This window comes from Ictalurus furcatus, chromosome 14 (genome assembly GCF_023375685.1).
Source record: "Ictalurus furcatus strain D&B chromosome 14, Billie_1.0, whole genome shotgun sequence".
NCBI classification, from domain to species: domain Eukaryota; kingdom Metazoa; phylum Chordata; class Actinopteri; order Siluriformes; family Ictaluridae; genus Ictalurus; species Ictalurus furcatus.
In genome coordinates, this window is record NC_071268.1 from 6,895,615 (window position 1) to 6,906,872 (window position 11,258).

The following is an 11,258-nucleotide window of genomic DNA, read 5'->3' on the forward strand; positions in this document are numbered from 1 at the left end:
TGAATAGACTGAATAGTGCCGTGGGTGTTGTGACTATGTTACATTATTTATAGGACATAGTCATACTAAAAGTCTCAAAATAAGTGAATATTAGGTGAATAATGTATGAATAATTGGTTAATAATGTGAGTTATACATATATATTGCTGTATTTCAGCAGTAGCCTATTATATTACTTTGGTATTTTCTAGAACACACCATGGTAACGGGGGATCAGTTTACACTGATCAGAAATCAGTTCAACTGACACTTAAGCACTAAAAAAGGCAGCGGTTGCTGTGAGTGGGCGTGGCCTATGAGTGTACAACGTGATACACCAATGAAGATGCACCATGAAAGAACGCCCTCTCAACACCAACCAATGAAATCGGTTCTAATGCTCGCGACCCCGTGGTCTGTAGACTATAAAAGGCCGAAGCTCGGTCCTATTTGTCGCCTGACGCCAAGGGTCAGGGGTGTGCACGGGCAATAAATTGAAACGCTTGCTTTAAACATAATTGTAATAAATATTTGCATTTCACGTCTTTATCCTAAGCTTTTTTTTTTTATGGTCCTTTTACATTTAAAAAATTTCTCGCGCTATTAACTAAAGCTAGCCAATATACAAGAACACCCAAGGTAAGTTCGCCATTTTGTATTTAAGTTCTCTTCCCATGCTGTGTCTGTTCTAGTTGGTTAAGCTGGTTTGTTTTTACATGGTTAAACATATTTAACGTTTATTGTAGCTTATCAGTTGTGTTCTATATAAATAGTGTGGAGGTTTTTACAAAACTGAAAATCCTGTTTTGTAAATCCTTGTTCTGATAAACATTAGCTTGCTAAAGTCAACGTCTTTTATGCCTCACGTAAAGCAAAAGGAGCCTTATTTAAGACACGTGAAAGGTGAATAAATGACGACTATTTTGTTTCAATTTAAATGGGGTCTCTGTGTGTTAACTTATAAATACGTGTCCATATGTTACTAAGGTCATGTTGTATCGTGTCGTGAACATGTCCAGGCATAACACCCGAAGTGGTGATTTTACCACTCGTATTCCGACAAGTCTCGCCCCCGGTTCTAGGATTGCCTAGAAGCATCCAGCGCTTTCGTTATGACTGGCTAGCTATTCACGCAATTTGCATACGCTCAAGCTATCTGCCAATCCCAGCGCAGTATTTAGGCCTTGCCATAATACGGGTGGGAAAAGCCTCAACGACTAACAGCAGCTAATATGGATGACTGACCTCCATATTCTATGTTGGCACGAGTCACGCGCACATTTGTCTAATTAACTTGGTAAGAATTTTAATTATATCATCGCTGTAATCGATGATTAAACGACTAATTGACTTAAAATCCCAACATGCCCAAACATGTCTGACCTCCTGCCATGTCTGTGTTTATTCATTCAGTAAACTTCCACAACATTAAGTTCACAGTCGTTTCACAACATTTAAAGGTGCAATAGTCGATTTAAAAATGTCTATATAATTCTTGTACACATGAGATGTATGTAGAACATGATAAACAATTGATTAAGCTGTGGCCTTGGCGAAAGTTTTTATACAGTAGCTGAGAAAACCCGTTTGGAAAACGGTTTCTGGTCCGGAACACTTGTTTAGACACGCCCCCTGATGGTCATTATAGTCACTTGGCGAAGTTCGGATCATTTTACCGACTCGGATCTTTGAATCTTGTTAAGGAAAACGAAAAATAAGTAAATTTCCTTCATTTCAGCAGAATATAATCAAAGTATTATCTAAAAATTTTACATGTTTTATATCTAAAATTCTTACTGAACTGTCTTGTTTTTAGATGCTTGACACAGTGAGTGGGGCAGAAGCTCCGCCTTTCGCGCTCCAACTGAAGGCTCTTCTAGAACAGGAGTTCCGGTGTCAACCTAAACTGTGCGGCTTGCGTGTCCTGGAGTCGGCCCATGACAACGGCGTGAGGATGACTGTGAAGATGAGGGACTTCGAGGTGAAAGATCTACTCTCTCTGACTCGCTTCTTCGGGTTCAGCGCAGAGACGTTCTCCCTCGCCGTGAGCCTCCTGGACCGCTTTCTGTCTTTGATGAAGGTATGAATGATCAGCTGAGATGTTCCTACTGATGTTTTGAATGTGTTGAATTACAAAAACAAACTAGACTCAACGCTTCACCTGCTTCCTAGCGAACAGTTCAAAGCATGTTGTAAAACATCCTTAATGTACAGTTCCACCTTTAAACTTGGACATATTAAACAGTCTGATACTGGGGTAGGAAGTGACTTGAACTGATGAGTGCTAATTTTGTCAGTCACGTGAACTATACTGAGGTCGTCAGGGCTCTGCAGTGCGACCATTTCACTTGCGTTTGAAAAGTACTTTGTGTGACGGGGGAGGGGGGATAGTTGCATGGGTGCGAGTGACCTGTTTGGAGTTGTATAATACAGTTGGAATAAAAACAAGTCCAAAATACATCTACACCTTGCAACAGTTACTTTCACACTGCTTTTCATCACCTCAGTCAACCGAGCAAGTGTGTAAATACTGTAGAGAAGACATGATGATGATGACGAGTAATACTACATCTGCTTCTCTCAACGTCCCGATCTCACTAACCGCCATCTCTTATTGATCACATGAAATAACCTGAACCTGTGACTGTGACCTGCTTGTGTAGACACAGTGGTGTTGGGCCCCAGTACATTAATAATACTGCTAATGCTACAAGGTGGGTTTAATTCAAACTAATTTTATTAAATAATTCCTCACCAATCACAATCAAGACTAGCAACTGTTCAGTCTGTAAACATGCAGTACACTGCTGCTCTCCTTCACTCTGATACACTGCGCATTCACGTAATTTAAACTCATGGTTGCCAGATATCACTGGAAAAGTCAACTGCAGTTTTCATGTTTTGATTTAATCACCCAAAAAACACAAATTATTAGCAGACATGGCAACACTGTACTCGGGGAACCCATCTAAAACTGAAACAAACAAAACTAATAAAAAGGAAAGACCGAAAATGTGCTTGGATAAGAATAAGTCATTTGATATAAAAAGTAGATTTAATAAATTCATAAAATATAAATACAACAAGAAACAATGTTTAATTACTATGGATTGCAATTTGCCATTAAGCTTGGTAGTCCTTTAGCCTTTTTCATAATCTGGATCAGGTTTGTTAGACTAATTAGGTCTCTTTATTCTTTAAGATATTAAATATTTTATGCTTATCAACTAACCAACAGTCTTTCTTATTTTTTTTTCAGTTGAAAAACTGTATGATCGACCTCCTGATTAAAGCTTGAACAAAAAGGGGATTCTTTTCGGCTAAACCTTTTTATTCATGAGTAGTTTTTGACCTGCCAAAATGCTGATGTTTCTCAGTAGGTGTGTTCAAAAGCTCCAGTTTCAGTCTGAACTAATTCAATCCGGTTGCAGATTCCAAAAGTAGTGTTTATATGTACCCTAAACAATGCAAGAACTGATTATTTCAGCTCTACACCACCCCTTTCAATCTGGTCGAAATTTCATTCGTATCAAGATGTTTACATGAAGGCTTGTAAATCTGATTTACTAACGGATTTTGGACACATGTAAATGTATCTAGTGTAAAACCCAACTAGAGTGTCTTTCATATCTGTTGCTCACAGATCCAGCCCAAACATCTGTCCTGTGTTGGCCTTTGCTGCTTCTACATTGCTGTGAAGACCTCTGAGGAGGAGAAGAATGTTCCTCTGGCTAGCGATCTGATCCGAATCAGCCAGAACCGCTTCACTGTTTCGGACATGATGAGGATGGAGAAGATTGTCCTGGAAAAGCTCTACTGGAAGGTTAAAGCTCCTACGGCACTGCATTTCCTCCGACTGTTTCACAGCCACATCCAGGAGAAAGTGGATGCTGACGGGTGAGCAATAGTTCCTGTAATTATTACTTGTTGACTTGAGCACTGAGGTTAAGGATTTCTGCGCTTTGAGCACCAGAAGATTTAACATCTTAATGCCTCTTTGATCTTTTTTCAGTAAAAAGATTCTGAACATTGAGAGGCTTGAGGCTCAGCTGAAGGCCTGTCACTGCTCCTTCGCCTTCACAAAGCTAAGGGTGAGTCTAATATAAAATGGCTTTCATTATAGGGCTTATCACTCTTTCGGGGGTCTTTGGGGACCAATCTTGCATTTATCATCTTGGGCAAAAATGACTAGGATGCAGCATGTCTTTTCAAAGTTAAGTTTGTTCCAGCAATTCATACACCATGTTTGGGTCACCTAAATCTTTATAAACATGCTCTGTGTAATGAGTTGAGTTCTGACTGCATTTAGTTGCTGTTTATTTAGTAATTGGGGAATTAATATTCGACACTAGACATGTTTAGGACAACTGTTCCTTCTCATTATAAGCAGGCTTTTGGCCTGTTTTTATTTAAAATTCATTTGCAACTTGACAACATTTTGATGTCACGTCGTAGATGTCGATGCTCGTTGGTCCGTGAAAAAGTGGGAATAGAGGCACACTGTTTTATCCAAATGATTCAGAATAAAAATTGTTCATGGTAGGGTTGGGTGTTGATCAATTTGGTGATTCTTGTATGGTTTCATTTCGATTCACTATCGATTAGTTATCAATTTCATGTAAAACTTTAGTTTTGCAGACTTGAGTCCATGTTTTAATAGACATGCTGGTAACTGAAACCCTCCTACTTGGCTATATTACTGAAATACTATTTTAACAATAGGATTGATGCTTGTTTAATTAGTTTTACTTTGAGAAATATTGTATCAAGAAGTCACACATGTGAACAACTCTCACAAGCACTGCACAATACACGTTACTGTAGAAAAACTATTGTGCAACTGACTAAACATTTTGAGATGAAATGGTGATCAAAAATACAAGAGATGGTGACCTCTTCAGGACAAGAGGCAAACTACAGAGAATTCACATCCTCTCAAGTAAAGCTCATGCATTAAGGAATTATTCAGGGATTTCCCAAATCGATCTTTTCGGTAAATTGAAGAGTGATTAAAATCAGAGAATCTTAAAAAATAAATGCATCTTTATGCAGCTCTAGTTCATGTATCAAATTGCCTTCAGATGTGAATCAAGTACCTTTTTTTTTTTTTTTTTTATAAATGCTCTGTTTTTGTTAAGCTCTTCATTATGGTGTTTGTATAGTCTGCTTTTTTGGGGTTACCTTTACTGAATGTTTTGTTTTGCATCAGCCTTCATTGGTTGCGCTCGCTCTGCTGGCGCTCGAGGTCGAGGAGCAGCACGAGTCCGAGTCAGTAGGCGCTCTGAGAGACGCAGTGAAGGATCTTCTGCACCAACTGACCGTAAGTCTCATGGGTTGCACACAGTTCTTCATGTTTGTGTACGAAAAGCGAACGTTCATGATGTGCACAACACAGCTGGAATATTACTAGGGTTGTAAAGCTCCTGGCTTCCACATAGGCATTGAGAGTATTGCTTGGTGCTTTGAGGGGGTGTGGTCAAATATGTAATGTGGCGTTAGTCAGTGTAAACTTGTGCTACAGTTTTGTAACAGGTGCAGTGGATGCTTTTTTTTTTTTAATTCTGATGAACTGACATCTGTTTTCTCAATGTAAATCTCAGTTTTTGAGTGAAGAGCTTCACAGCACAAAGTGCAGTCAATTTACTGATGTAAGATTAGTCTAGTATGAATTGCAGGCATATCAATTTACTATCCTGTTAAATTTAAACAGTCTTAGTTGTACACACCAGTTTGTCTTTTTAATTTATCAAGCCACATATTGCAAGCTATTGCAGGCCACACGCATCAAGCTACAGCTATTGCTCTGGTAAATATTGATCTCTGGTAAAAAGCATTAATTTGAAATGTTTTTCTCATCTAGATTAAAGATGGGGATTTGGTGTGTGTGAGAGAGCTCATCTCCAAGTGCCTGATTGAATATTCTGCCACCAAGTGTTGGAAGCCCAACAGCCAGAGACTGCGCTGGATCATTTCAGGACGAACTGCACGACAGCTGAAGCACAGCTACTACAAGATCGCGCATCTACCCACAATCCCAGAATCCGCCTCTTAAAATTCTTTTTTTTTTGTGTTCTGTTCCTTTCTTAATCTCTAATGGAATGTAGTGAGGTTTTTCTTTCTTTTTTTTCCTCTTAGACATTGGTTTCTGTCCAGAACTTCTGTATTGAGTGAAGCTCTGTAAGGAAACCAACTCTTGTTGCTTGCTTTTTTTTTTTTTTTGTTTAAATATCAGCATGCAAATATTTGGTTTGACTTCGGAAGTAGTCGAGTGTTTAGCCGTCAGCCAGAGAGGGTCACACCTCTGCGGTTTGATCGGCTCGAGCGTGTACGCAGCACGCTCGTTTGAATCGGCGCCTGATTGGCGCTGGTTGTTTAAAGCAGTTGAAAGTATTGAACCGCCTAGGTCCTCAGTCCACCGTGTGGAAGAGGAGGGAGAAGGGTTTTGTGATTAATGCGAACATCAGAGGAACCAAGAAATCGGCCCAAAGCCCTTCACTCCCACCCTAGGTCGTTACTGTCCTCTAGCACACTCCTTGCCCAAGGTGATTATATGAAGTTCCTTTTCTTTTGTTAACCACTCGTCTGTTTTGTTCAGGAGCGGTTCTCTAACGTGACGCGTCACTCGACGTTAACACGACTGACCTTTAAACTGTTTTTTTTTTTTTTTTTTTTTGTAGGTCAGGGTTTAAAATGAAACCTTTACACACAGGGTCTAATTTGGTTAAATTGATTAGGACAAAGTCATTCATTTCAGTTCTGCACGTAAAAGAGAAGACTTTCTTGTAGGTACAAAGACAAGAGTTGATTTGAGTAAATGTGATTTGAACCCTGAAAGTTTACCTTTCAATAAAACGCTTATTGAAATGCTGACCTTTTATCACTTGTCTGTTTATTCAATAAGTTTATTTTGGATCTGACTGAATCACTTATTATAACTCCAGTGTACAGACATTGTGGTCTGTCTTATCACTAACAAATACACCAAGTTTCCAGATTATTCACTGCGACGGTCTTAAAGGATTAAAAAATGAAACTGGCAACTTGATGTACTGGCATCTACAAAATGGGCACAAAGGCTTTGCTTGAGAATTTAAGTTATGGCTTTAACACTGGAACACTTATTTTGTGTATTTGGAGATATGCATCAGAGATTCATCTGGATATGTAGCATCTCGAGTGCAATGTCCAATCAAACAAAAACCTGCTACAGTCAGTCCTTATTTTCTTCTCTTGGATTAGCAAGTTATTTCTGTAAACTGCTGAAATCCGGTCCACCATGGTGGAAGTTTCCAGAGATTTCTGCACCACTGAAATCAAACCCAGGATTCTGTGTGAGACCAGAGAGAAAGCCAGTGTTATCAAGGGTCTTAAACCAGATTCTCATAAAGAGGCATGTCATTCACCTGATCAGCTATTTAACATGTCTTTTAATCATGAGTTCTGTGCATCAGAGTAGAGCTGTTCCTTCAATCACTACAACCATGCACGTAAGTATTTTTAAAGCATAGATTTACTTTGTCTTTAAAATGACATTTTTAATATCTGCTCATTGTTACCAGAGGTTATTTGGATCATCTCCTAAAATCCCTGTTACTATAGAAGTAATAGCAACTGGCACTGCTCTCAGAGCTGCAGGTATAGAAAACTAATCAACACCTTCTAACCAATCAGAATCGAGCTTTCAACAACACTGTGGTGTAGAGGTAAATTTATAGTTATCAATATAATCCACTAAGTCGGGTGTTACCTGATTAATAACCAATAGTTTTTAAAATTGATACTGAATGAAAAAGTAAAATGTTGCTGAGCTTTATTACAAAAACTGTACTACTTTTAAAAATTGATTTATATTAAATAAAAGCTATACATCCAAGCAACCAAAAAGTAACACTCCAAATAAAGAGACCTCCAAAATGAATCAGTGATTAGTTTATATTTAGTCTCTGGAGACCGCTCTCATACTGTATAATGACAGTGGAGCCATCTCACCTGCTCCTGGATGCAACCGCTAAACACTATCAGTGTCGGTCTTTGCCGATAACAGATAGTTCCAATAATCTGTTATTGGTGCCGATTGATCGGTCGACCTCTACTGTGGTAGAACAGTAAAATAATCAGTCTTACAGTCCTCTTATACCACAGCGTTTGGCAACAAGTACACATTTTTATTTACTGTAATAGCAAGCTAGTTCCCATCATCAATTACATTATAACAGCTATAAACAAGCTATAATAAGCTATATAATCTCTTAATAAAAGAGCTTGTTATATTACCGATACCAATGTTTATACGATTTTCTTTGTTAAATAACACTTTTTTTTTTTTTGTGCCTTTCTGACCTGCATTTCTCTTTCATCTGTTGTCAAGTGCTCGTCATACTATCATATAAAACAGCAAGGCGATGAATGTAAAGGATTATTTCCCAAGAATTCTGTAATGGCTCCCTCGGGATCAGGGCTGGGAAACCGTGGAGTAAATGAATGAAGTTTTGTGTGACTGTACCTCTCTCTGGAACCTCTCCAAGGTGAGTTTCCTCTGCATCTGGTCCTGTAGCCATGGGTCAGCAGCGTACTGCTCCTCCAACAGCGATGGCCAGCAGTTTCCCGCCTCGCGGTTCGTCTTCATCAGAACTATCCTGATCAGCTTTTTGTCCTCTGTGAAGCATTAAAAATGTTCGAGTGAGAACTGGATCGGAGTTTCAGGTGCAGTTTATCAGACTTTAGTGGTTTCTTCACTGGAAGGAAAAATCTCACCCAGTGTCCATGTTGCTTCATCGCCAACCGTCGTTCCGAACAACTTTCCCTGTAGTGGAAAAAAACAGTCAAAGTTCATGGTTTTGGATGCTGGTCAGAAGGTTCTAGTTTAATGGTTTTGGAGGTGTTTTTTTTGATACCCCCAGGTTGATTCTATCTGGTCATAGCTTGGTTATAGCTGGTCAGGTTTAGAGAGGATCTGGATACTTACAAGATAGTTCTAGCTGGTCAGGCAGATGCTAGGAGGTCAGGTTGGTTCTAGCTGGTCTTATTTGATAGTAGAGGGTTTTGGACACTTACAGGATGGTTCTATCAGGTCTTATTTGATAGTTTTAGAGGGTTTTGGACAATTACAGGTTGGCTCTAGCAGGTCAGATTGGTTCTAGCTGGTCTTATTTGATGGTAGAGGATTTTGGACATTTACAGGATGGTTCTAGTTCAGGAGTCTTCAATCATATCTGCAAAAGGGCAGGTGTGGCTGTAGGCTTTCATACCAGCCAAATAGGTTGGCACACATGATAGTTGACTGAAGACCAAGATGAACTGATTAAACAAATGACTCTTGCCAGGTTGGAATGAAATCCTGCAGCCACACTGGCCCTTTGTGGATAAGATTGAAGACCCCTGTTCTAGATGGTCAGGTTTGATGGTTTGGACACTAACAAGATAGTTCTAGCTGAGCAGGTTTGATGATTTTAGAGGGTTTTGGACACACAAGATGGTTCTAGCTGGTCTTATTTGATTGTTTTGGACACTTACAGGTTGACTCTAGCATGTCAGGGTGGTTCTAGCTGGATTTATTTGATGGTAGAGGGTTTTGGACACCTACAGGATGGTTCTAGCAGGTCAAAACAGTTCTGTCAGGCCACATCGGTTCTAACTGGTCTTATCTGATGGCGGAGGGTTTTGGACCCTTAAAGGATGGTTCTAGCAGGTCAGGTCGGTTCCATCAGGTCTTCTTTGATAGTTTTAGAGGGTTTTGGACACTTTCAGGATGGTTCTAGCAGGTCAGGTAGGAAAGCAAACTGGACTAGTCTAACACCAGCTAGACCAGGCTGGGAGTTCACCTAAACCAGCTAGTAAACTAGTAAACCACCTTAGGCTGGTGTAAGCTGTATTTTTTTTATACATGGATGTGAAGTCCTCCCTCTTATAAACTGCCTGTAGGTGAAAATGTAGAGTTACTATTAAAGACAGTTAACTCACCCTGAATATTTCATTTCCTTTCACGTTGAGCTCTACGTGTTTGCTGCCGAGGCTGCACTTGATGTCTTTGCTGGATGTTCCAGGAGGTACATTAACCTCTATAAACACCTCCTCCATGGTCTGGTACCAGGAACCCCAGGGAGTTTTACACGGAACCACGCCGCTCCTCTCCTCAAAGTGCACCGACATTTTACACCACTAAATATCAGCCTGTAAATATGAACTCTCACTGCTAACGGCTAGTTTCAGTTTAATCACACAGAATAACAACAGCAGACACTCTGTCTGTCCTGGCGAAAGATCAAACCCTTCAGTGTCCTACACTCCCAGTAATGCTTACAGAAAACATGCAGTCACCGAAGAAAATCATTCCCATACTTTATTTTGGAAACACTCCCATAGACCAGTGAAGATGTTTCTCCAACATTCTGGCATGTTGTGCCAGTTTCTCTTCTTCTACACAGGAAAATCCGCTGCAGCTCAAAGACTCCACAGCGCCATCTGGTGTCCGCCTGTTTACATAAAATATAAACACTGTCTGTCTGTCTGTCTGTCTGTCTGTCTGTCTGTTCATTTATTTAACATTTTTCTCAGATCAAATAATTTTTTACATTATAAAAAATAAATAAAATCTTATTTGGGCCCAAAAAGTGAGATCGGATTGTCATTATTTTTTAACGGAATTAATTATGTTTACATCAAAATAAATACATTCATTCTTTTATTTATTTAGATTTTATTATATCAAATTATGTTTAAATACGAACAATCTAATCTCAATGATGTAAAAAGTGAATTATTATTATTATTATTATTATTATTGTTGTTATTAAATAGATTATGTTTGCGTTAAAATACGTTAAATTAGTGAAAAAAAATTTCTGATATCAAATTAAATAAAAAAGACTAATCTCATTGCTGTCAAAAAGGGAAATCAGTATTATTATTATTATGATTATTATTTAATGAGAATTATTTTAACATAAAAATAAATATAAAAATATCCATTCTCACCAGTGTCAAAAAGTAAGATAATTTATGATTATTATTATTATTAATACGCTCGGCCTATGTTCAAATTAAAATAAATACATGCATTTATTTATTTGTTTAGTTGTTTGTTTACATTTTAATGATATAAAATTGTTATTAACTTAACATTAACTTAATTAATTTCATAAATAAATAAATAAATAAATTGTCCCATCTCACAGGTGTTAAAAAGTTTACATGAAAACAAATGCCTAAATATATTTATTGTTTTTTTTATTTGTCTGATTAGATGAGATTATGTTTACATTCATAAAAGTTCGAGTATT

General features: G+C 38.4%; 2 protein-coding genes across 4 annotated transcripts; one reads left to right on the plus strand and one right to left on the minus strand.

The window, feature by feature from the left end:
* Window positions 1-422: 422 nt before the first annotated feature.
* ccng1 (cyclin G1) lies at window positions 423-6,849 on the plus strand. Its single transcript, XM_053641538.1, has 6 exons — window positions 423-618; window positions 1,796-2,059; window positions 3,623-3,876; window positions 3,992-4,070; window positions 5,189-5,299; window positions 5,840-6,849. Exons 2-6 carry the CDS (start codon window positions 1,796-1,798, stop codon window positions 6,029-6,031), a joined length of 900 nt encoding a protein of 299 aa, XP_053497513.1. The 5' UTR covers window positions 423-618; the 3' UTR covers window positions 6,032-6,849.
* On the minus strand, window positions 6,034-10,396 carry nudcd2 (NudC domain containing 2). 3 transcript variants are annotated; one of them, XM_053641539.1, is made up of 5 exons: window positions 10,318-10,384; window positions 9,940-10,110; window positions 8,734-8,782; window positions 8,483-8,634; window positions 6,034-7,306 (listed from the first exon to the last, which is right to left on the minus strand). In XM_053641539.1, exons 1-5 carry the CDS (start codon window positions 10,372-10,374, stop codon window positions 7,223-7,225), a joined length of 513 nt encoding a protein of 170 aa, XP_053497514.1. In that variant the 5' UTR covers window positions 10,375-10,384; the 3' UTR covers window positions 6,034-7,222. The 3 variants fall into 3 exon arrangements, with proteins under 3 accessions (XP_053497514.1, XP_053497515.1, XP_053497516.1); XM_053641540.1 differs by having other exon boundaries at window positions 10,280-10,384; XM_053641541.1 differs by having other exon boundaries at window positions 9,940-10,396.
* Between the last annotated feature and the right edge of the window lie 862 nt (window positions 10,397-11,258).

Coding starts and splice junctions, on each gene's coding strand:
- ccng1 (XM_053641538.1), top strand. CDS start 1,796: ATGCTTGACACAGTGAGTGGGGCAGAAGCTCCGCCTTTCGCGCTCCAA. Junction 2,060..3,622: donor GCTTTCTGTCTTTGATGAAG/GTATGAATGATC, acceptor TGTTGCTCACAG/ATCCAGCCCAAACATCTGTC. Junction 4,071..5,188: donor TCGCCTTCACAAAGCTAAGG/GTGAGTCTAATA, acceptor GTTTTGCATCAG/CCTTCATTGGTTGCGCTCGC.
- nudcd2 (XM_053641539.1), bottom strand. CDS start 10,374: ATGCCAGAATGTTGGAGAAACATCTTCACTGGTCTATGGGAGTGTTTC. Junction 8,783..9,939: donor AAGGAAATGAAATATTCAGG/GTGAGTTAACTG, acceptor TTTCCACTACAG/GGAAAGTTGTTCGGAACGAC. Junction 8,635..8,733: donor TGAAGCAACATGGACACTGG/GTGAGATTTTTC, acceptor AATGCTTCACAG/AGGACAAAAAGCTGATCAGG.